This window comes from Tyto alba, unplaced genomic scaffold (assembly GCF_018691265.1).
Source record: "Tyto alba isolate M040663 unplaced genomic scaffold, T.alba_DEE_v4.0 Super-Scaffold_39, whole genome shotgun sequence".
NCBI classification, from domain to species: Eukaryota; Metazoa; Chordata; class Aves; order Strigiformes; family Tytonidae; genus Tyto; species Tyto alba.
Genome location: NW_024881314.1, coordinates 10,204,286 through 10,228,602, shown reverse-complemented (window position 1 = coordinate 10,228,602; position 24,317 = coordinate 10,204,286). Strand labels below are relative to the sequence as shown.

The 24,317-nt window shown below is 40.0% G+C and overlaps 2 protein-coding genes across 6 annotated transcripts in view; one reads left to right on the top strand and one right to left on the bottom strand.

Annotated features, from left to right (window-relative positions):
- B3GNTL1 (UDP-GlcNAc:betaGal beta-1,3-N-acetylglucosaminyltransferase like 1) overlaps nt 1–16,764 on the top strand; it is a 132,810-nt gene extending 116,046 nt beyond the window's left edge. The window contains exons 10-13 of one of the 2 annotated variants that reach the window (XM_042802365.1): nt 5,450–5,518; nt 7,294–7,368; nt 12,812–12,900; nt 16,688–16,764. In XM_042802365.1, coding sequence (XP_042658299.1) covers nt 5,450–5,518; nt 7,294–7,368; nt 12,812–12,892 — 225 coding nt within the window. In that variant the 3' untranslated portion in view covers nt 12,893–12,900; nt 16,688–16,764. Of the gene's footprint in view, nt 1–5,449; nt 5,519–7,293; nt 7,369–12,811; nt 12,901–14,725; nt 14,837–16,687 lie in introns of those variants that run through there. The other variant, XM_042802364.1, reaches the window with a different exon arrangement.
- The window catches only part of TBCD (tubulin folding cofactor D), a 130,340-nt gene continuing 120,474 nt past the window's right edge, over nt 14,452–24,317 (bottom strand). For 3 of the 4 annotated variants that reach the window (XM_042802361.1, XM_042802362.1, XM_033000309.2), the window contains 4 exons: nt 22,864–22,953; nt 21,793–21,880; nt 19,954–20,063; nt 14,452–17,089 (listed from right to left, as the gene is read on the bottom strand). In XM_042802361.1, coding sequence (XP_042658295.1) covers nt 16,849–17,089; nt 19,954–20,063; nt 21,793–21,880; nt 22,864–22,953 — 529 coding nt within the window. In that variant the 3' untranslated portion in view covers nt 14,452–16,848. The remainder of the gene's footprint in view (nt 17,090–19,953; nt 20,064–21,792; nt 21,881–22,863; nt 22,954–24,317) is intronic. The other variant, XM_042802363.1, reaches the window with a different exon arrangement.

Genomic DNA, 24,317 nt, shown 5'->3' with positions numbered 1-24,317 from the left:
ATGTACTTCAACTGTGATTCTTCAGCTCACTCACAAAAGCAAGAAATGTGTAAGTTTTGTATCATTTTAACTACTCTAAAGTATATGGCAGTATGAGAGACTGAAGTGGGGACATGTAAAAAGCAAAGAAACTTAACGGGAAGAATATCACACCCACCTTGACTGTGTAGTGAAAGATAGAATGACAACATGAAAGCGAGTTAAAAGAGAGCGTACAGAACAAGAAGTGAGACATGAAATTTGAAAGCTGCAGTTAAATCCAGGTAGAAAGGATCTTAAAATGACGTGGAGTAAAATAAAGGCTTCATTTTTGACTATAGCAAATACTTCATGCTGAAATAGGACAGGGAAATCTCCCTGCTGCTTCCAATCAGGAAGATGCGCTTTTTGCAATGTCCGTTTTGTCAGTACAGAGGCATGCACGCTTGGAAAGCTGCTGACATAACTAATGCAGTTATCTGTTCCAGAGAAACGAGACGCTTGCAACTAGTTCCTACACTGTTACACATAAAGGCATTTGTGTGTAATAAGGGAAATTTTGTATGTACAATATTTAGAAGCTCATTTTGCACATTGGATTCTGGTATTAAAATTCTCTTGAGCGACTTTTTATGTACATGTGCAAAGGGGGATGATGCTGATATCTTTAATGGAATAGCGTCTTTAAATGGAGTTGTGAAATATGTGCTTGGAATTTAGAGATACCCACAGCTTCTGTCATGGCTATAATGCTAAAGAGGTGAAATAAAAGCAGCACCCTGATACTGAAAATCACTCAGGCTGGGACGGAGTTGCTTGCTAGTTTCCTGGTTCCACTTGTGGTGTGCTGGAAGATGTTTATGCCTCTGCTTGTCTCTTCTGTTTGTCATTAACTGTATCTATTTAAACTTGCATTATAATGCTTTTAGTTACTTTGTTTTGACAGGAATGGCCAAAATGGATTTAACTTTTGTGGAGATGTATATTAACACGCTTCCAAGGCTTTATATAAGTTTGAATGAAAGAATTATAAATAGGAGAATCAACAGGGTCACTAGAAGTTTCAAATGGGTGAAGGATGGATTGCCTGAGATGTGGACGGGATGCAATAGGGAAGATCTGCTCATACAGAATTTTGTAGAGAGTTTGCAGGTTGTCTTCTTTAAAGAAAAATTTTGAGACCAATTGCTGTAATGAGGAGGGAGAGGAGAAAATGTGCAGATGACCATTTATCAAAAGGGTTGTCCATTTTTTCTATCATGCTCTACTACGTTATTCACTCTCCCTTGTAAAACTTGCCTCTCATATCCTTCCAGCTAGAACAGGTCTGAAGAATTTGCCATCATTATGTTTTGTTGTTTTCTGTAAGTGATCATTACAGACCTAAAGTAGACCAGAGGTGAAAATAAGATGAGGGAATAAAATCCTATGAAGACCACTCACCACAAAAAGACATTATTAGGCTGATGAAATCTTTCAGTTTTTCCATTAGGAAATCTGAGTTGAATGGGAAGTGTAAGGAAACATCCTCTGCAGCAGCCAGCAAGGCAGTAAACAACTCAACTATGAAACAAACTTAATTCTTGTGTAATAGTAGCAGAGCTCAAACAGCTAGGTAATTACTGTTGTACCACAAGCCCCCTCTTACTGACTTATTTGGTTGTGCATTTGGAGTAGGATTAATCTGCTGCACATTAATCTCCTTTTACCACAGGGAGGTCTGATAGGCACAGCCTGTGTGTCCCTTCACACAGCTGCTGTGTTTATTAAAAAGAACCAGCCAGAGAAGTGCTTTTATCTTCTGCAAATGTGTCTTCCCCTAGCAGAGGTTTTTTTGGAGTAAATATCTTATCTTTCAAGACATACAAACTTTCTCTCATGAGGGAGAAAACTATTTATCCTTTTTCCTTTACACTGTTGTTAATGTGTGTTGCAAACCATATTTATAAAAATCACTTACAGTAATTATTTAGCTTGTATAAAACAGATATCTAGAAGTCTCTTCCAGTTTTTAGCTGAGAGAAATAGCAGTCTTTTTTCCTTATTTTGGAATTATGATGATTTTCATACAAGTGATGTTCTATACAAAAATAAGTTATTTATATATTTTTAAAATAAAGTGTGATCTGAGGATTCCATAAGCTTCAATGGTGTCATATTGTTAGAGGCATTGCAAAAGAGCCATTTTGCTAGAAGGAGGGGGGAAAAAAAACATCTGGAGAGTGCTTTATAGGTTTACGATTCCTGAATTCCTTCCTGGGAGGCAGTAGTTCATGTATGGATAGATGGTCTTCATAAAAGATACGAGAAAGCAGCCCATTAATGCAGGAAAATAAATAGGTAACTCTGGGTTTATCCTAATAGTATAAAGTAAATATCTCTCATAAGCCTGATGCCTGGAGTTCTCCTTACAGGATAAACAACTGTGTGTAAGTCCTGTATTTAGACTCCAGACATAGATTTTCTTTAATAGGAAAATAAATAATGTGTGTCAGAAAAATAGTTGACTTGCATTTTGGCCACCCACGTGGTGTAGAGTCTGGCAGAAAAATTGCCCATTCAAGTCTGACCTGTTTTATAATGCTGTAAATATCAGATTTAAGCTGGCTCAATCCATTGAAAAATTGTATGTGGAGATACCTTAGTGGTAACTCTAAAAAAAGGTTACAGTCATTTCCATCTTCCAAGGGAAAATTGTCACAGACTTACCTGTCAAGTGTTTTTTTCACACAGCTGCTGTTACTGGGAGTTTTGTGTGCTCGATTGTCTGGGGCCTGGGTGGTTAGTATGGCAAAGGCAGCTTGCAGAATTTTTTACACATGGTAATATTGTTATGGCACAGAATAAGAGGAAGTATTATGATTATTGGTAATCTGGTGATACAAGAACTATCTTTGGTTCTCTAACACTGTGCATATCAAGAAGAAATCTATGCACTAGTCGGGTGTTTCTGTTAACTGTATCATAACATGGTGAACAGTGTGACACTTTCCAGCACAGATCTTACAGCTGAATTCTCAGTTACTGACATGAAAGTATAGATAGAAATTCACTTTACCTTATGTCAGAACTTTTGGTGTTTTAGTTTGGTTTTTAACATCTACAGCAGTGTGAGCAGCTGAAAAAATAGCTTCAATTATCACAAGATGAGTCAGTGTATTGGACTCTATTCCCCGAACTCTGTTGGGTTGACAGTGAAGACAACCTGCTAAATTTTGTTTATAATGAACAGAGCTTCTAGGACAAAAAAATCTTAGTGGTGGAACTGAGAACTGCAGAATATTGGGAAATTTTAAAGGTGGTTAACACAGAATAAAAAGTATACAGCTAAGTAACCTCTCTTTCCACTGTGGCTTCTATTTGCTTCCCTTCTTATACATACATATATATACACACACATAAATAAGATGGGTAGAGGAAGTCTTGGGATGTAGTTTACTGCGCTCAGTCTGCAGTACAATAAAGCATTACGGTGGTCATGGAAATAGGGCCGGGGATGTAAAGTGTATTAACTTGTGTTTAAGAGAAAAAAGAAAGCCTCAGAAGGATCCTGTTTCTTAGTCTTTGTGCTTGAAGGAGTTGCTTGTGTTTGCTACTGTCTAACCCAGCCTGCATCAGCCACAAAGACCTTGTACAACGTGTAGTAACTTCCTAGTACTGCCCTGAACTCCCTCCTTTCTTTTTATTTCCATTATAATGCCTGAAACAGGGCTAAGTGTCCTTAGTGCAATCCCTGTATCAGGAGCATCCAAAGCAAAAGTCCGTATCTGCTGGCCTGTAATGTGATTCCTTTAGTCATAGAGCCCCAAAGGGAAAATTTAATGTTTCCTCAATCTTCTGTTCTTTCTTTCGGTGCCTGTTTTGAGGCAACCTATTTTCCAGGTATGTGTGTCTACCTCTAAGTGGTTCCAAAGACTATCCCTGCCCACCCCCTCCACTTTACTGGCTATATTTTCCACCTTGACTTGGCACGGTGGTGGCGCTTCGCCCTATTTGTAGTCCCTTGATGGTTTTATTCGTATTCTCTTTCCACTGATGTTTAATGGAAGAACTGATATTATGGTATTTAAGAATTTGGACAGAAAACTGTTCCGTTGGATAGTGGAAATATCTGCAAAGTATTTTTGATGTAAAACCACCTTTTATGTTGCAAGAGAATGCAGCTTTATCTGGCCATTGCCTGAAAGGACATGGAACAAATCAGTTCCTCTGCGGGTTTTGCCCTTGGGCTGTAAAGGTGGCGCTGCAGCAGGGGTGAAGTAGCAACAAAGAATGCAAAAGTTCGGCGTTATGAAACCAGTGCTCTTGTGTCAGTGTTTTGCTCTGCACAAACAGAATGAGGTCACTTTAGGTAAAAGAAAACTATCGCACCCACAGGAGGAAAATGCGTGAGAAAGATTTGTAGACACATAAAGCAAGCCAGCATTTTGCAGCTTTCTCTAACTTAATAAATTAATAAACAGCTGTTTGGCTTTTCAAATTTTCTCAGCAGTAAGTGTTGTTAATCAATTTTTAATGCAACAATTAAAAAGATAGGAAAACTGCTCTCTAGCTTTCACCAGAATAATTGATTTCTGCAAGACCTTAAATATCTTAACTGTTCTGCTTCAGTGTAAGAGTTCTGTGTAGATAATATGAATACATCCAGTGGAAGTCAGAGAAAAACACCACTCTGCTTATTTTAAAAAGTCTTCAGAAATGTTACTGGCAACCTAATGGTTCAAAAATGAGGCTACTGTGTATTTTGGATTGCAGGCATTTATTCTGCCTGCATATTTATGAGGAATGCAAATAAAAAAACATCTGAAATATTTGGCAACTAGGGCTGCAAATAATGCTTCCATAACTTCAGTAAGAATAACCAAAATGAAGCAGTAATTATATGTGTTTAAACACCAAATCTGCTGAACTTTTCAGGTGAAAAATACAAAGTCCTAAACCATAGGAATTCCCAAACTTGGTGTGTTATGACTTAGAACTGAGGCTGGTATCACCAGAGCATCCAAAGCAATAGCAGCGCATTGCTGCTCTACTGAGGTATCCGGTGGTAGATTATGTGCTTGGGGTGGGCAGAAAGAGCAAGGTTTGCATTATCTGATCTCAGGTGTTTAGTGGAAGTGCCAAAATGAGGAGGCTAGTCTCTGGTTTTAGTTTACTTAGCATATCGCTGAGGATGAAGTTGATGATCTCACAGATGTTTTCCCTTACACAGGCAGTAGCTTAGATCACCCTTTCTCACATTCATAAAACATAATGTGCTCACAGATAACTGCAAAATTTGCCCATCTCCTTTAGATACACCCAGAAAGGATTTAATGAACTTTTCAGCTCCGGAGGAGGACCAGGGTGCGTTGCCCTGTCCCTGTGTTCATTCACACGCCTGTAGCATTGCTTCCATACGTACCCTACAGGTGAAATGTCTGCTGGTAGCAAGGAATGGTATGGAAATGATCTGCTTCTGTTTTGTCAGGTAACTGCATTTTGTGATGTTGATGAAAAGAAAATAACAAAAGGATTCTACACTTATGAAGAATCTGAGGTGAGTTATAAGTACTCTTGCATTCTTTACTGTGATCTGGAAGTGTTCTGGGAAATGTGATGAAAGAATACATCGTTGATTTTAAATATTGTATAGCAACTCATTTTGGTAAGGAAGCTGTGACAGAAGACTAGAGAGCTGGGAATTGATGCTGGAGTGCAAACTATGGAGCCAGAACTATGGACCTCACACTCACTGAAGTCAGTTTAGAAAGACAAAAACATATATGCTCTGAAAGGATTCTGATGATGGGGAAAAACACAGCCTTCACTGACAGTTTTTGCCCTTAAGTGGAAGTAGAATTTGGCTTGTGATGGATAAAGGTCAAATATCTATTAAAATAAAGAAAGCTTCTGTGACTAATTGTAACCTATCTGTGTATTATAGTTATACTGTATCTGAATAAACCTGTTAGGTTCCTTGGGAGCCTAAAATTGTACGCAGCAACGTTTCATTCCCTAGACAAGGAAGCATGATATTTGGGTGGCAACAAACAAACCATAGAGAAAAAGAGTCTTGTATCAAAGCAGTATTAATTTAACTCCAGGTCTTGAGCTAACAGCTATCATTAAAGTTTCATCCAGGATCAGTCCCAACAGTTGGCGAGGACAGTTCTGGGTTTCCCTGGGCATTGGATGAGATCCCGTGACCAGATCCGCCGCCTTCCGCGAGGGCGATTTGACGTTAGGGCTCAGCCGGTCCGACTGCGCTCGCCGGCCCCGGCCACCCCCCGCTGCTTTGTTTAGAGTGGGTCGAGCAGTCCTGCGGCTAAAGGATGGCTTGATTCACTTAGCTGACCTGGCAGAAAAGGAACCCTCAAAATAAAAAGTTTTCCAGCAAGTTATCTTGTGAATCAAATTACCCTGAGGTTGCACGATCCTTATATCTGATGGGAGCAGGACTGAGGGAGGGGTAGAGGGAGAGGAGGGGCACCTCCTCAGATACGGCTTGTGGTTAGGCTAGAGTAACTGTACAATCAAATTCCATACGGGGAAGCTAACGCGTGCTTTCAGCTGCATGAAAGCAACCGGAGTTCAGGATTTTGACCTGAAATGCTGAGGAGTCACGAGCGACCAGTGCAGTAATTCTGTCAGCAGAATTATTACAGATCCTGTGCATTGGTCTTCCTGACAGACCCATCCTCTCAGATCGTTGTAAAGAAGTTTGCACTGCAACCTGTTGTGAATCCTTAGAAGATTCTGCAGCTTGGATCCATGGTGAAGTCCCAGCTGGGTATAAGCCATTTAGCAGCTCCCACTGAGAGGGAAATATTCTCTTTTATATCTGCTATTGTGCCTGCTCTGATGCTTCTCTGATGGCACTGTAAGCTGATGCAGCTCACTAAAGTAGCAGAAAATTAATCTGCCAAAAAAATAATGTATTTTTTATGAAGAAGGCTATTAAAGCAGCATACCTTGCAATCGGAGCAAAGAGGGAATCATTTGGGAAAGGGCTAAAAGTAGAGCTTGGAGGTGAGGAGGAAGCAGTGGAGGAGTCGGACCTTCTTTCAATAGCAGAAAGCTCTCAATTCTGATCTGGTATAATGTGTAACTTTGTTCAAAGAAACACAATTGTATTGAAAAATTATGGTAAGAAAATCAGGGATACTCGAAACAACTGACAAAATAGTGAGTAGTAGCATGTGACCAGTTGGACTACTTAGCATGAAGTCTCAAAATAATTTTTTGCCTTTATAGTGTTTAGTAGCTCCTGAAACTAAGCGAACAAGTAACCCTGTGTGCCTCTCTGCTGAAGTCTACTGCTTTTTCTTGCAGGAGAGACCAAAACCAAAAATTCCTGTATGTCACTTCAGAGACGCAACTCCACCTTTCATTATCTGCGTGAAGCTGGTGAGTACCACCGTAAGCCTCAGCTTTATGTGCAAAATCAGTTTTTGCTCCTTATGAAATTTAATTTCTATTTACTGTAAGTAGCTTTCCCCAGAAGCTTTTATTATGCAATTGAATGGCCTTTTTTATCAAACTGATCGTTCAGAGTATTTCAGGGATTCAAAACGGCAGTATTAAGTGAAGTAGTATTAAGAATAATAAAAGGTACAGCTTCTGTCAAAGATCTTGGATCTGTTTTACTTTCTTGCCCAGCAACATTATACACACAAATGAGCACACCCAGTCAGCCTCCTGGCCTTGTTTATTCCTAATATTTTGCAGCCCTATGTATGGCAAAGGCTTTGGTTTTTAAATCAGACCTTAAAAGCCATTTTGTTTGGCACTGCCAGTTCTGAAGCCTCTTCTGTGCCTGACTGTGGTATCTTTCTTATTTCTACTAGTTTAATTGACCTAATAACATAACTAGAAGATGATAACCAGCAGTTATTTTGCAGTCATATTTAAAATAGCAAAGCACAGTGTATGGGATAACACAGAACTTTTAAAGCAACATGGCAAATACATTCTAGTTGCAAACACGAGTGAAAAAGTCTCTAACAGTAACTAAAACCTGTTGCTACATATAAACAGTGACATTCTAACGCTGGACTAGATCTGTTCAGAGTTTGATTAGCTGAATCTCATCTGGTAGAGTCTGCTTTTAACTTGGCACTCCCGACTTTACAGTCAACCCTGAGATCATGAGTTGCGAAGCCAGACTGAAAGTACCTTAGGGCATTATCATGTACTGTTGGTTGATAAACTCTTGGATAAGCTAGTGATACTACAGCCAATTTAATATTTCATACTACATATAATGGTGGGTGGAAGTCCCTAGACAAAACATCTGTGCAACCTGTTATAAAGCACATTTAACTTGTGAAGCCCTTACAATGAGACTATTATACAACATCTTCCCTGAAAACTCTGGTCCACGACTTCAGTTTTGGTTTCAGTGTATTTCTCCACTCACGGCCACTGGGAGTGTTCTACTTGCTGATCACAGAACACTATAGGCCATGGTATTGTCTAAGTAATTCACAGTATTTTCTTGGGAAATACAATTTGATCTACTTGAAACAGTTTCAGAGTTTGTAAAGTTGCTTCTAAAATCTCTTTGAAGCAGCTCACCTTTTAGGAGAACTTAAGAAAGTCAATAGCCATTTGTGTGGAGCCAAATCTCTAGAAACTGCAGGCAAGTTATCTCCTCTCACTTCATGATTAAATTACACAGTTGACTACTGTGAAAGTTGTGTTACAAGAGCTGATGGCAAACACCCCCTCGTGCAGAGGTAAGGAAAGATCAGTGCAGGTGGAGTTCTAGCAGCATTATACACTGGGAAAACAAAATAGTGGCCAAACAGACAAGAACAATGCTGATAGTAAACTGGCATAACAACACAGTGAAAGTCCATAATGGAGCTACCTCTCTACAGATTTTAAACATACTGATACCTGTTAATAATATGAACCTCACAGTACACCAGTGTCATTATACCATATTATTATTTTAATATTACAAAGACAGAGAATCGGGTTGCTAGAAAAACAAGCTTATAATAAAGAACTGAAACAAAATTTTTCTGTTAGCGGTGCCTAATACCCTGCTATCACCTGAGGAACCACAGGCAACGTAAGAAAGAAATAACAACCGTAAATAGATGTGTACCAAAGTGTGGGAAGTGTAAAAGCCAGTGGAGACAGAAAAGGAATCAGAGGGTCTCAGGAAGCAAGCAGCAGCGCTCAGTCCCACTCCAGAACCAAGTCTGCTCGACCCTCCTTTTCTGTACCACTGGGTTTCACAGCTGGGTTTACAGAATGGTTTTTAGCAACCTCTTTCAGCCGCTGTCAGGCTTGCTGTATTCTGTTACTGTTCACAGTCATCGTGGAGACTGTCAGAATCTGTGAAATCCCACTCTTACTACTTGCAAGGTTGTGGCTGGATTGAAATGGCCACAGTTTTCAGTAGTAGTTTTGTCATGGAAAGTAGTCTTCTACCAAAACAAAAGAAGCTGATAAAGGTCTGTGGTTTGAAATATTCAGGTATCTTGTCTGCAGCAGCAGCGTTTGAGCTTTGAGACCTGACCACTAAAAGAAATGGTTTCTAAATGGGTTGAGAAGAGCAGAGTATTGAACTTGTTCATTCATCTGTGTTGATATTGTGAAGGCCAAGTACAGTGCTGAGGATTTGTCTTCCCTGTGTTTATCGGTTGACTTTGCCTTGCTTTCTGTGCAACCCACACCTGAAGGAACACCTAAAGACAAAATTTCCCACTTGCTTTTCTTTAAACACCTTTTCTGCATTTGTTCTTCCAACACAGTTTTTGAAAGTGGGAGCACAGGAAAAAGTAGGATTCGGGGCTAAGTACATAAAATATTAAGACTGCATCAAATGAAAAATGTGGACTTTTTTGCTATAGCTGTCACTGCTTCTCTGATGCTATTCACCCAGATTTATCAAATCAAACTGTGCAAAAAATGCTGTTACAAGTTGAAGTCCCAGGCTGATGTGAAAGACTAAATCAGAGACACAAAATTCCCCTGCAAAAAGGCTGCTATCCTTGTGCATGCTGTGGGGGGGAAACCAAAACTCCTGTGTTTGAGAGGTTACAAGTGACATGTATTTTCAGAGTATTTAGGGCAAGTAGCTTTACCCTGCTCTGTTTCAGGTCACGCAGCAAGCAAACATACAAAATCCCCAGTGAGCGTACAGACATTTCTTGTGTAGACAGCTGTCAATGCAACAACTCCAACCTAGCTCCATGCTGCATGGAACTGTTGGAAGTTTATGTAAGGCAGACGTAGCCACAGACCCTCTCAGCAAATTTCTTTAACAAAAGTCATTAAAAAATTCCTAAACGTCCAAGACTTCCAAATTTAGCTTTATTATTTACCAACATAAGTTCATCACCATCCTTCTGAAGAAGAAAGTGGCCTGGGGCCTTATTGTCTTTTATTTTGCTGTTCATAGTAGGGGATTACTTTTAGTTTTGATAGAGACAAAAATTGCATGTTTATATGCAGCTCTAAGAGGGTAATTCGGAAGATTAGATATGTTTATGAAGTGGGTTGTTTGCAAGAAATGACTCTGCTGGCCATGTACTTGGAGCAGTGTTTGCTTATTTATGTTTTTAGGCAGTTCCTCCCTTGCTAGCATTGGCATTACTTGGTTAACATATAATTTTTGTAAAAGCAGCCACCCTACATGATCTTTGCTCAGTTTGCTTTTTAAAATGGCTTCACAAAGGGCTGTAGCTGAAATTCCTCTGTGTGTCTGCGTAAGTTTTTGCTGAAAAGAATAAAAGTGGGGCTTTAGCTCGTCAAAATTGTGTAGCAGCCTGCAGTACCACTTCACCTAAGGGCTTGAACTGTGTATTTTCTCTCGCTTTGAGGTAAAAGAAAAACACTCAGAAATCATGTATTGTGCCCTGTTTTGGCGTGGATTCCAAGTGCTTGAAATGAAGGGGATTTTTATTTTTCTGTCTCGGTAATTAAACTAGTTTAATTGTATCGAGTTTTCAGTAAATTTACTGTTAGACCAGTTATTGTAAACCCTGCCTTGTTCTGTCACCTCAGTCTTGTGCTCTGGGAATGTAAGATTTGCTTTTAACTCTCCTGCTGAATTTAGCATCTGGGCTTTTTTATATACGTATTCTTTTAACCGTTCTTTAGAGCAGGTTGATTTTTCAGCAAGCTAGATGCAACTGTTTCATACCTGATGTCCTAACCTGCAAAATCTTGGGTTTATGAAGTCACTAGTGGAGGCTAAAGGTTGTAGCCAGAGCCTACATTTTTGAGTAGAATTCCCTGTTGATGTGAATAGGAAGTTTAATAGATGGACCAGTGATGGTTTGGGACCTTAACTGCATTGCAAAACTAGGACCCAGCCCTTCAAAGTATTAAGTACCATCAAGTGTTCTTGATTTCAAGTAAAAATTATAAGTACTCAACATCTTTCCCAATCAGAGCTTTATCACTCAGATAACAATCTGGCCACCTTAGGGAAGTGGAGCCTTTGTGCCATGGGCCCTTTCCTGCCCTTCTCCAAATTATTCATTAGCTATTCTTATTTTTTGTTATAGTTAGTAAACATCAGAGCTCAATTATGAATTTCATGACTGGTGGTTATGTGTTGGCGTTCTGGATCAGAGTATGTCATCTCTGTATTTTTTGGCATTGCTGGTGACAGTGGAAGAACACGGCAGGTGGGTGAGAATCGTGCAGGTGAAAGGGGAGTTCATCTGGGCTCCCGAGGCCCGGCCCGCGGCTTTGGGCGAGAGGTCTGTAACGCACGCAGTGTGTATCCTTTCCGATACAAATTCAGGCAGCAGAAACAATGCAGAGGTTTGGAGGAGACAAGTCAGCTTGTTTTGTTATTAGATCCCTGCTGATGGAGCTGGCAGTGTTCCTCGAAGGGAAGGCTCCCGAGCGCTGGGGCATGTCTGAGCCGTTCCGCCGGCGGGTCCACGGCGAGCTGGGAAGGGGGACGTACTGTCCTCCGCCTGAGGCAGAAACCTTAAGTTTCTGAACTCGGGTTCATTCAAGATCCCAGAGCAATTTTTTGAATCCAATTATTCTAGCCAAAATCTAGTGTTCTACCTCCTTGAATTCCAGAGTTTCTGTTGGACTCTGGTTTTGTAACTTCCTGTCCTAAACACTTGCAGTCCTGTTGTGCATTGTGAAAACTTCAGTATCGCCGCTCTGGGCCAACCAAAAGAACACTAGCAATCTCTTACCTACCTCCTAGAGTATTGTGAACTTTAATTCCTTTTTTTTTTTTTTTTTTTGGTGACATTCCTTAAGATCTGTAGAATTAAGGACTCCAGGACAACTAAAGTAGAAATGCTCAGAAACACTGAGGTTGGTGTGTTTTCTTAATGACATCACTGCCTTGCAAGATTGCTCATGGAGCAAACCTCCCGGGTTCCTGTTCAGCTAACATAACTAGGGCTCAAAAGGAAACACCTTTAACTATGCAAAGTATTTCAGTTGCTTGATGAAGGGTTTGTTTCACCAGCTAAGGTAATCATTGTTCAACATCTACAAAAATGACTGTTTTGTCACTCAATCCCTGGGTCCATTCTCTGAAAACGCCTGCAGTGGAAAACAAAATGTGCAGGTAGCTGTCGGCAGAGCTGTGCTTAGTACAGCCCTGTGTTCTAGAGAGCAGCGTGAGAATGAGTTGTCTAACCTGCCCTCCCGCTGCCCCCAACGTATTAATTTGAGCACTAAGTTTTCAACATACACTTAATTTTTGAATGGAAACATTACTGAGCCTTGGTTTATTTATGTTTAGTTCCGCACATGGGACTTTCTTCTGTGCTCTAAAGAACCAAAATAACCAAAATGTGTTACAACCCAAAATGAGTTTGGTTGATCTAATTCTCTTTTTCTTCCCTCACAGGATTTGACAGGTGGAGCATTTGAAGCAAACCTGAACACGCTGAACTTGAAGGAAGGGGTGGATTATTATCACTTTAACTAAAAGCCAAGGTATGGCAGTCATACTGAAGCTGTGTTATTCTCTGTGTACCTGGGTGTAAGAAGACCAAAGCGTTCAGAGGTTTAGAGTTTTTTAGAAATTTGTGCTTCATTAATCTTTGTGCTGAGTAACCCCTAAGGAAGGTCCAACTTATGTCACAGCTAATGCTATCTGCTCATTTTACTATTGCACGCCACTTGTTTACCAAACTTGGTTTGATTGTTAAATTGTATTTCTAATTTAAATAACCATCAAATATAGGCTGTAAGATTACAAGAGGGCTGTTACCATAGGGAAGCCTTAAAAATGCATCAAGCAAAGCCGGCAACCACTGGAAGTGTAAAGAGAGGTTTCTGTCAAACACTGCTTGGGGCCCTCAGCCCTTCCCTGCCCCTGGCTCGTTTCCTGCTACTGGGAGCAGCAGCTGGTGCTGGCGAGGGGCAGCTCTGCCCGGGGCTGGGGGGGCCCTTCGGCCACAGCCTCCTCCCCTTGGGGCTCTGCCAAGGGCACAGTCGTGGCTGCAGCCTCAGCTGGCAGCCAGCTGATCGCAGGTACAGATGCTCACAATTGGCACTGGGCTGTCTCAGGTTTTTCTGACTAAGCAGGCTTTGCCAACGCAACTTGCGTTTTTCTTGCAGCAGGGACCTGTAGGTATGGATTCTGCAGAACCAAGATCTTTCAAGAACGTTCTAGAAACCTTGCTTTTAATGACAGCGTAGAAACCTGGGGGCTGTGGGATCAGGAGTTTTGCTTCTGCAGGAACAGGCGGGAGCAGCCCCTGTGGTGTGTGCGGCCACGTGGCCAACTCGGCCTGTTGCACAGTATTGTGAATTAAGTGCTGTTCAGCAGTTGGTCAGTGAATAACACTGACCCACACTGAATTCACCTGCCAGTCCAGGTTGCAAGTATACTTAAGAAGCATTGAATAATATAATTCATAGTTACCTTCTTAAAAAGGAAAAAGGCTCTTTGAGACAGATAGGTTGTAGTTTGGGAAATGAACACCTGCAGTAGAAGGTCGCTGCAGTTTGGAGCAGGTACTTCACAGAGAAACTGGCTTGTTTAGTTCCTCTGCCTAAATTTTTCCATCCTTTCAACTTCTCATTCACACACACAGCCACTGTTCTACTTGTAGTGCTGGGACAGTGGGATTTAATTAGAACTGTCAAATAACACAGTGTAATTAAAATATCATGTTGCCTGTGTGTTTGTCCTCCCTATCACGTTAGTCTTACTAAAGATAAATGTTACAGCCATTTCATTTTACAGTCAATAAGAAATGGTCTAAATTCCTAGCACTTGTTGAATGTATTAATTCACCTCTCTTCTTCATGGGAAAAAAATAAAGCTTCAGTCCCTAAAGCTGGTTTACCACAAAAAAAATATTTGCTTGATTTAGTTATATAAAGAGCTATTAAGAGAGGCTTTGACTTTAGCTAAAGTGAAACCTGGAATTTTTGTTCGACTGTGACACAGGAATGACAGACTCAGCCACAGAGCTAATTTATGCTCAGGAAGGTTTCATTGTCACTGGGCATTGCCATTCTTAGCGCTGACAATTATTTTAAGAGACTAATGCAGCAAGTCAGGTTTAATACTTGATGTGTGTACAGCAAGCACAGGCTGAATGGCTCCATTCAGTTAGAGAAGTATAAATCATTGACATCAAAAAACCCCGAGGTCAGTTGTGACAGAAGTATGAAGAGAAACCGCCATCTTGTGGCTACAGATAATGACTTTAAAAACTGAAAACATAATGAATCTTTTGTTGCCTTCTTATGGCATATCTGCACAATGCTTTAAGACGCAATCTCTGCCTCTTATGCTGTTAACCAGTGCACTTCGCAGCTCGTGCTGAGAATCCCGTTTGTGAGGATGCGGCAGCAGAACTCCTCCAGTCCTAACGGCACCGGAACCAAGAGCTTCCCTTTAGAAACCAGCAGCCCCTGCCTGCAGCATCACTGTGCCGAACTCTGCAGGAGAGAGAGGGAAAAAAAGAGAGGTCACACGGAGTACGCACGTATCATGATTTAACATTATCCCAATCATGTCGTTAACGAAACTAAACGAAGAAAATACAGATGCACAAAGCTGTAACATTTACTTTTTGACTGCCCCTTACTCAATTTCAGTTGTACAAATTTTAAAGGAATGGCAGGTGTTGATTTCACCTTTTCATAATGTTATACTTTGGCTTCCTCTACTGTTTCTCCCCGGTTCTCAGGGTCTACGAGCTCCTGAAGAAGAGCAGAGTGTTGTGTGAGCACACGGTGGCTGCTAGTGGGGACATGGGGACAGCTGTGAGAAATGCTCCGCGTTCAGTATCGCTCTCAGAGTGAGCTCCATCTCGGTGCAGGTGCAGGCTTAACTTCCCGCTCAAAGTTACACTAGCTATTTGCTTATGTTAAAAGAGGAGGAAATGGTAAAGTTCCAAATTCAGCAGCTAAGTTCCAGACTGCATGTGATACTATTGGTAACAGCTGCATCCAAAATACCTGTCTGTATATTTGACTATTTCTTATTATTCTGTTTATATTAGAGATGGTTTTCTCCTAACTTGTCAGGCTTCTCTCAGCTTCCAATAATTAGGGAGTTGAAATAAGTTATTTTTGAGTTCAGAAGTTCATCTTGTGACATATCTTTATTTTAAACATAACATTTATCTTAGCTGACTAGAAAACCTTGAAACAGCAATGCTCAGGTCAATTTTTGCTCTAAAAACAATTGTTGTATGGGCAAGAGGTTCTGATTCTTGTTTTCCAAAATTACAAAAATGTTAGTTGCAAGTTTCATAAAATTGTAGTAAAAGCAGAAGACTGTAGACACGATGGTAAAACTGGAAGATGAGTAAAGAAACTGCTACGGGGACAGCAGGGTGTCTTTGAGGGTTATTTATAGATATTTTAGTTAGTTATTAGTCCTCTGACCAATTTTTAAAATACACATTTCAAAAATCCATATATATTTTTATATCCATGACAACTCAAACCATAGGACCTACTTACATTAGGAAGCATCTTCAGTGTAAAGGATTATCAGAATATTACAGAGGAAGAACTGGCTGATGTGCACAAGGTAATGCCACAGCGAGCCAGTCCAAAGGCCTCTAAAAGCTCCATGAGCGAAGATCACCTTTAGACGCCGCAGCTGTGAAAAAGGCTAATGCAATTCTGAAGTGGAGCTGTGCAGGGCAACAACAAAATAATGCTTTGCATAATTCTAGTAATGAAAATAAACTTAATGGTGTTCAAGTATTTTAGATAAATAAAGGGAACGAAGATCCACCCTACTAGGAAAAACTTTAGAAAGAAGACTGCACAGGTGATGTTCCTGAATTCTAAAATAATTACAAAGGATAAAACTTTCTAGAACTACGAGGTAAGAGTCTTGGCCTTTCTAATTTTTAAATTGATATACCGCTATTTTTAAACTTAATCAGTTTATAGGATAGATTACATGCTGTGGGTGCTTGTGACCCTAGGGAAGTAGCTTGTCATGTTAGCACGTGTTCTCTAAGACAGTAATAATTGAGCCTCCTCATTTTTGGACAGAGAGGAAAGGAACCTCTCAGAAACCCTTACCAAAGCAGAAGATTCTGTACTTGTGAAATACAGAGCAGATGGGCAACTCGAACCTATCGAAATTAAATGGGACCTACATATGGATATGCCGTCGGTATTAGCTTTTGGATTATATTCTTCCTCTTGGGCAGTGTTAGATTTCTGTGGCTTGCACAACCACGTCACAATTTTGTTGTTGATATTGACTGGGAAGTTTTTATCCTTTTTATTTCCCCAGAAAGGGCAGATGAACAGTGTCTGGAACATCTGTACCGCATTATTTCATTCTTGCATTTTGCCCAAGTAAGATGTCACACTACATGTCTGGAAGGTTTTCAAGAAACGAGACTGGAAGGGCTTAAGACAACAGTCTTCAGCAATTCCGTATATTCTCTGTAGTTAGCTGAGAGGACGTTCCTCCTGGTGCACACTGACACATCCATGACGCAGTGGAGAACTGCATCTGTCGCACAGAAGGACGCGGTAGATGGGGTGGAACAACTGATCATCACTGTGTTTCCTTAACCCCCCCCGGAGCACGGTTCCATACTTCACCTTGGACACCAGCTGCGGTTTGGGCACTTTCATGAGATCACAGAGACAGTTGCGTTTCTCTCTTACTACTGGCAGCTCAGCTTCCCTGCAGGAGGAAGTATTTTCCAGTTAATTCAAAAAGGAAAACCTGAAGTTGGCTACATGCATGCAGCTTCTCAAGCTCTCCATGTCAGTGTTGTATCGCTATGTATGCATCTATACTTTCATGTACATTTCACATTGTAGAAGCTGTTGTGTCACATTTTAAGACTAATGTAACATTTTTATAGCAGCTTAAGCCACACAAACCATAAATACGTCCTCCAGAAGTGACCAGTTACTAGTAAAATGTCCAAGACTGTTCTCTTAGGTTTTTGTATGAAAAACAAAATAACACTTATTCATACGACCCTTTTGACTAGACATTCACTGATTTATTCTCTAAAGTTACAAGCTCCTTTTTGCTTAAGAAGGTTTCACATTAAGAATTAAAATAAATGGCACTGGATTTGGAGAACATTGTACTATTGAAAGACGCTTGCTCCTGTAGTCGATAATCCAGACCTAAAACTTGTGAGTCTTTCAAAAAGTTTCTGAAATAGCACCATGGCTATGAGAATTTCTTCAAGAACTGCCAAGTTACAAGAAGCTCCCAAATGCCAAAAAATCCATACAGACAACATTCTTTTCCGTGTAAAAATCGACTACTCTAACTGGAATGCTGTGAGACCACTAGTATTACTCACCAATTCAGAAGATTTATTTTGTTTTTCTTAAGTAACAACTGTAAATGGGCTTTTAAAAATTTAACTCTTAGCACATAAACAGAGTCCAAAACTACTGAGAAAAAGCATAAAGGGCAAGTTATCAATAACCTGAACTTTTTTTTTTGATATCTTGGACAATTTGCCATATTTAATACTGGAAGCCTTCCTGTAGCTAAACAAAAGTTATTTATAGAGTAATTTCTTTAAACGCTGAATTACAAATTGTATGATAAACTGTCTGTAGTTCCAACAAGGAACAAATATGCGTATGCCAGTAATTGTCATCTTCCTCAAATATTAATTCTCATTTGACTTCCTGATGTTAATGCTTATTGTAATTCAGAATTTACAGTGATTGTTTCAGCACCGAGAGCGCTTGAGAATAACAAGCAGCGCTCTCTGACACCCCGCAAGGACTTCAAATATCTTCTTTTGTAAACACGTCAAATCTACCAAGATAAAACAATTAAGTTTTAAGTGAACTAGCTCTTCATATTTAATCTTTGTGCAATGGATGTATTGTACCAGGGACCTCAGTCTAAAGCAGGCAGCCAGTCACACCTTACAAATGACAAGGTGAAAACAGAACAGTTACGTTTCTGAAGTGTTTTTAGGAAGTATTTTGCTTTGTTTTAGTGACCCATTTATGAGTAGAGCTGTACTACCACTGCTGCTTCTGTAGCAATTTGGTGTGTACCACTTCTAATTTTGGTATTGTAAACGTCCCTTTGTGACAGCAGGAATGTAATCCTACACAACTGCTTTTGTTGACAGATTCTGCCTGAAACTTCTACGCAAGCCTGCTCTTAAATTCAGGTTCCATAAGCAAGCACTGAATCACACCAAACACAATACTAAACAGCAATATGTAGATAAGCAAGTAATTTTAACAGGCAAAATTGTGATAACTGATTCTTCAAATCTGAGACTTCCAGTACAAAATGAGAGTATCAAATTCAGACAAACGGCAGCAGCCACCCCTTACAATGACAAACTGAACTTTATATTCGGGAAAAGAAAACTATTTAAGATCTAGCACAGAAATAAACTAGAAAATAAACAAAAGTTAAATAATGTAAGCATGCAGTCTGACAATATGTAAACCACAACCTTAAGGTGTATTTGTTCTCTGAACACGTCTAGGTTATTTTTATTTCTATGAAATGTTGCTGAAGACAAAAAGCCATTTAATAAAATGACTAAATAAATTATATATTTTTTTGTAGCTGTCTATTCTCATGTGTTAACTATGACTACTGTTTCAGCCAGAGCGTGGGTTAGTAAGACCCATGACCCAGGAGAGTCATCTGTAACAAGGAAAATTGTTTAACATGGCAGCAAAACTAATAAACTAATTAGTATCTTAAAACTCCGTATTTCCTCAAATTTCTGAGTCATGCGGTTCTTTCATAAACTTTTCCAGGTGCCTGTAGTGCACAATGCTAAACTCTGCAGCACGGGGAATAACAGTGCCAAAATTATGGTGAGTTTTCTCTCCTCCTGGCACTTTGAAGGTGCTGACAGACCGAGTCCCTCCCGCCCCAGGAAGGCACCTGGGGGACTCTCGCTCAGGAAGGACGGGACCCTGCTGCCCCCGCCCTTGGAAGACACTAAGGTCACAGGTAACAGTAGGTAAAAAAATGAATTATGTTATATATACATGGTTGTTTAATTCATGCAGCGTTATGCTTGGGAAACATCTAAACTGTTCCAATTCAAATATTTGCTTGAATACAACGTTTGTAGCATTTTGAATAATTACATTTCATGGGAGATTTGAGCTGTTCTGCTAATTCTGTTGTTTTCCAGCTTGCAGAGATCCTTCCTTTCCCAAAATCCTGCCAGTGCTCATCAGTGCCAAGAAACTGTCTGTGCAATTGAAGTTTGACTGTTTGCACAGCCCCGTCTCTCTCCATTTCATGGAGAATTTCCAAGATCTCCTCCCTCTTTATGTTGTTAGAAAAATACAGACATTTTACTTTATCTAGTGATGATTTTATACATACCACTTCCACTGGGACAATATACTAGATAGCTCTTTAGAACAGAAGAATTATTTTCTGCAATGCTTTTCTATCCCAGAAGCAATAAATAGCTAAAAACTACAGTATCCTTTCCTTTCAAAGGCACTGACTTTTTTTCAACTTCAGTGGTACAAAACTTATTTCAGCTCTTACTACAATCTGGCAACAAATTCACTTACCAGTTGGTATCGCTGAGTATGGTCATAACCTCATCCATAATGGCAGGATCAGCTACATCACTGTAGGTTATCAGCATTTCATAAACCTGACTGGCTGTCGTCTTCCGTATCTATGGGGAAAAGGCAGAGGAAGCTTCAGTGAAGTAAGTGTCCAGAGTCGTGTCTGGAGGAGCCCAGCGCCAGTTCCTCATCCTGACAACCATTTTATGGTGGACACGTTGCAGGGCTCAGAACTACACTCTGTTCTTGCCTCTAACAGTGATTAGCTGCAGGAAGGGAATTCATTTCTAGCACCTCAAAGAAATGAATCCTACTACAGTTGGCATATTTTCCCTAAACTTTTCCAGTATTTCAGATTAAGAAGGCTACTGCTCTGTCTGTCCCTCACAGGGAATTCAACTGTTAGGCCAGTCTCAAACAGGAACATTTCTGTTCTTGAAATGACTGGCTGAGCCAAAGTCTGGCTCTAATGTTGGTTGCTGTAAGCTCACAAAACGTATTTCCCAGTCTGGAGAGTGTAAGAGTCAGCAAAACTCTTTAAAAAAACTGCTGGAGATAGATGATGACGTGAGTGACATTAGCTTTTTACACTCCAGTTTCCGGAAGCAGTTAATTTGCAAGTATTTTTCCCAGAGCACTGTTTAATAGAGATGTTGGTGTGCATACAGAAAAAGCCAGCTAGGCTGGTTTCTGAAGTATGAGGTGTAGAAATACACTAAATGGAAGACAGCAAAACTGCAACAAAAACTAACTGCTTTTTTTTTTTAAGAAAGCCTGATGATGATTAACCAAAGGAAGGCGAAGAAATTATAGGATTATTTCTGGAGTAGTAGAGCCAAATTCAGTTGACCCATCTGTAAATACAAAACATATTTATGATGTAAAATACCGATAAAACATGAAATTGAAATGATCTCTCTTCAGTTCTTACATTGTGCCCTTCCTGTAGCAAGTACACACAACATAGAAACAGTTGGACTGAAAATCTGAAGTACTGAACTTTGCCAAGTACCGTATGATTTTAACCTTATCAAAAAGTAATCAGCAAAAGTAATCACTGTTAGAATAAACAATGGTGATTTGCACTGGCCAGACACCAGGCTCTTCAGTGTGCTCTCAAACCACTTTAAGACCTCATGGGTTTTCAGGTTCTTTCTGTGCACCCTTGCAATCACTTCTGACAGCCTTTGTTCCTCCTGCACCGCTCCAGTACAGGTGCAGCGTCCTGGCCGCCGCTGGCAGCTGAGGTGCTGGTCTCTCCCTCCCTCACAGGAGCACCCACGTATGATCTTCTCCTGTACATACTGAGTAACAACTTGGGTTTAGTGCCCTGCCTTCAGTTAGTTCTAGGAAAAAGGTACAATTCTGATTGATAGACTTTCCCGTGTTTCACAAGTTTTCGTCACACCTGACAAAAAGAACCGATACCTTCTTGAACCAGAACTGCTACTGTGGTGCTACTGTCAGAAATACAGCAAAACTAACAGTAACTCATCTGACTGGAGCTTTCCCGCACTAAACTGTGAACAGATCTTCACTGTGCTGGGTGCTGCATAAAAGAAGCAAGCAACTTATTTAAGCATCTAAATTGCTTCTAGTTTAAAACAGCAAGGACAGAAGGTGGAAGAGGAGCAGATGGAATAGCCAGGTACGCTGCAAGTATCCAGTAGCCTGTTTCAGGTGGCAGCATTGCACAGAGCAGACCCTTAAGGAATATAAACCTATTATATACAATAATACGTTTAAGCGATTGCTGCCTTCATGCACTTTAAATTACTTTCTACTTGTGAAGTATTTTAAATAATACATTTGATAATATGCAATGTCTTCAGTACTTACGACAGGAAATGGATGGCAAAGAAGAAGAAACAACTGAAAGAAAACTTTCTCCCTCATGTCTCCTTGAAATTGAATCAGGCCACAAAACCTAGAAAACATAAGGAAAAAAAACAGATCTTGTGTTATGACTGCAAAAGTACATTTTGAGGATCAGAATGAAGATGTGTATCACAAAAAAGGGCGGGAGGGGACGCTTTGCTGCCCCCAGGAAATGTCAGTTCCGAGTGCTGTGGGAAAGCAAACACTGAGGTAAGTGCATGAAATCCTTAAGGGTTACCGAGATGCCCCACGTCTGTGCCAAGTACAAACATGGTTTTAAAACTACTGACCAGCAGCACCAAAGCCTGTGCTAAACACGTGTGAGCCAAGCTCTGGCCCCGACGCCAGACAACACAAGCGCAGGGGAGGCTGGTGGGGGTGTGCTGCCGTTCAGCGTGAAAGGCGAATCAGCAACATGGGTACATCTCATTCTAGGCTTTCGTGCACTCCGAAAATATTGCCAATAAAGAAATGGAGTAAGAGTCAATAAAATCTTCGCTTGACATCGTTATACCTGAATAATTTTGCCAAGTTTCTGCCAACGAACCTTTGTTCAACTTGGCAATGCTTTGTCTTTTTCCTCCTCCTCTCCTCACCCAGTATTGTCTTTCCTGACTGCTACGGTTTGGTTTGCCTTCTCTGCTATTGGAACTGAGGGATTTCACCCGAAAGCCAGACAATAATTTTGCAGATGTTTTCAGCTCTTTCTAGTGCACATCTAAGATCTAATCTTACACATATTTTGCATTGGCACCAAGTCAAGCTCTCTACAAGCAAAAAGCAAATGATTCGCTGCATCTTTAAGAATATCAGCATTTTACAAGTAGTTAAATTTTATCAGATCCTTCATATATTTTCACCCCAATCACCCAGAAGTACACGAAACTCTCACAACCTTATATTACATGCATTTGTGTGCATTTTGCATTTAAATTTCACATGAAATAGACTTAGCTGTTACAGCTGGTATATACTACACTTAAATTTTCTTCACTTTTTATGAGCAGAGAAAAGATTATTTAATCAACTCACACTCCAATGCTGGAGCGAAGCTTCCGGATGTCTTTGGATCTTTTGATCTCTTCTTTACAAAGGGTAAATAACTTCACTGAAAAGGGATGGCTGAAATGGGAAAGAAAAAAGATTGGAAATAGATTTCAGTAGAATTTCAAACACATTTAATGATTGTAAAGAAAACTAACATTCAAAGGCAAGGAAAGGCACAAAAGACATGCCTCTTGCACACCCTGCTTTAGGTGAAGATACAGGTGAGTTTGGCCACCACCTTACTGGGCCTCTGTTTTGTTTTGTTTTTTAAATAGGGAAAGAAATAAATTAGTATTAATTATTTGCATTCCTATTACCTGTATGGTGAAGCATGAACTACATTTATCCGGTCAGATTCAGCAGATGCCTGATAATCACCTAGCCATGGCTTGTGTTTACAACAAAGCATGGCATGATCAGAAATACTATGTCAGGAATTAGAATATTCTATAGCCAAATAAAATTTATTTAGTCTGTGTATCCTTGTGGTGTCCTGGTCGCTCCCTAGGGTCTTCAACCAAACTTTACATAAAAGGGGATGAATGTTGTTCTTAAATACTCTACCATTTCACAGCCCAAATTCCTTTAGTGATTCCAGACAACGTAATTAAACACAGGGCTTACAGTTCTGTTAAGTGTACGAGTCATGAAGCCATCTTTAAATATATTTAGCAAATTCTTTTCTTTTTCCACACAGTCTGGGAAACGTGATTCTCACAGCTCTTTCCCAGACACTCATACAAACACAAGTATTGTTAGCGTATTCCAAGGATCTATTAAAGAGAAGTAAAGAGGGAATATTGCTTTTATTTCAGTACAAATTATTTAATCTTTTACTTGCTACACTCAAAGCTGAAGTGCCATTGATGCAAAAGAAACTATTTCATATTTGTCTAGTAAGCACAATCGCTTCTAGACTGCATATTTTGGAAACCTCACTATATTGTTTATGTAAAGCAGACAGCAAAAATACTAACATTTATTTTCTGGTACCATGATTCAAAGCTGTGGATAAAAACTACCCAAAAGCACAGTGTAGCATAATCTGTTGAAAACCAGAACACGTAAAACAAGATGCTTATAGGAGTGACAAGATGTTTTGTTAAGTTAATGCACCTTGTTATATATAGTTTTCCAGACAAGAGTTAGGGTTTTTTAAGTACTTTAAAAAAATTCTTACCAAAATACTGGCATATACTGGCAAATATTGACTTGGTTAAAAAAACCTGAATAACAAACCATGGAATCATTAAGCTAAAGAATGCTGAATATGGCTGTCTCAGTATTGTCCAGAAAACCACACTAAAGGAGTAAACAGAACTGCCAGATATTGAGGCTTCCTAAGACACTTCCAGAGCTGAGAGTGGCTTTCAGGACCAAAGAGGCTGGGGAGGGCTGATTTTAAATACCTCCATCAGATGGGGAAAGAGCAAGCTCCT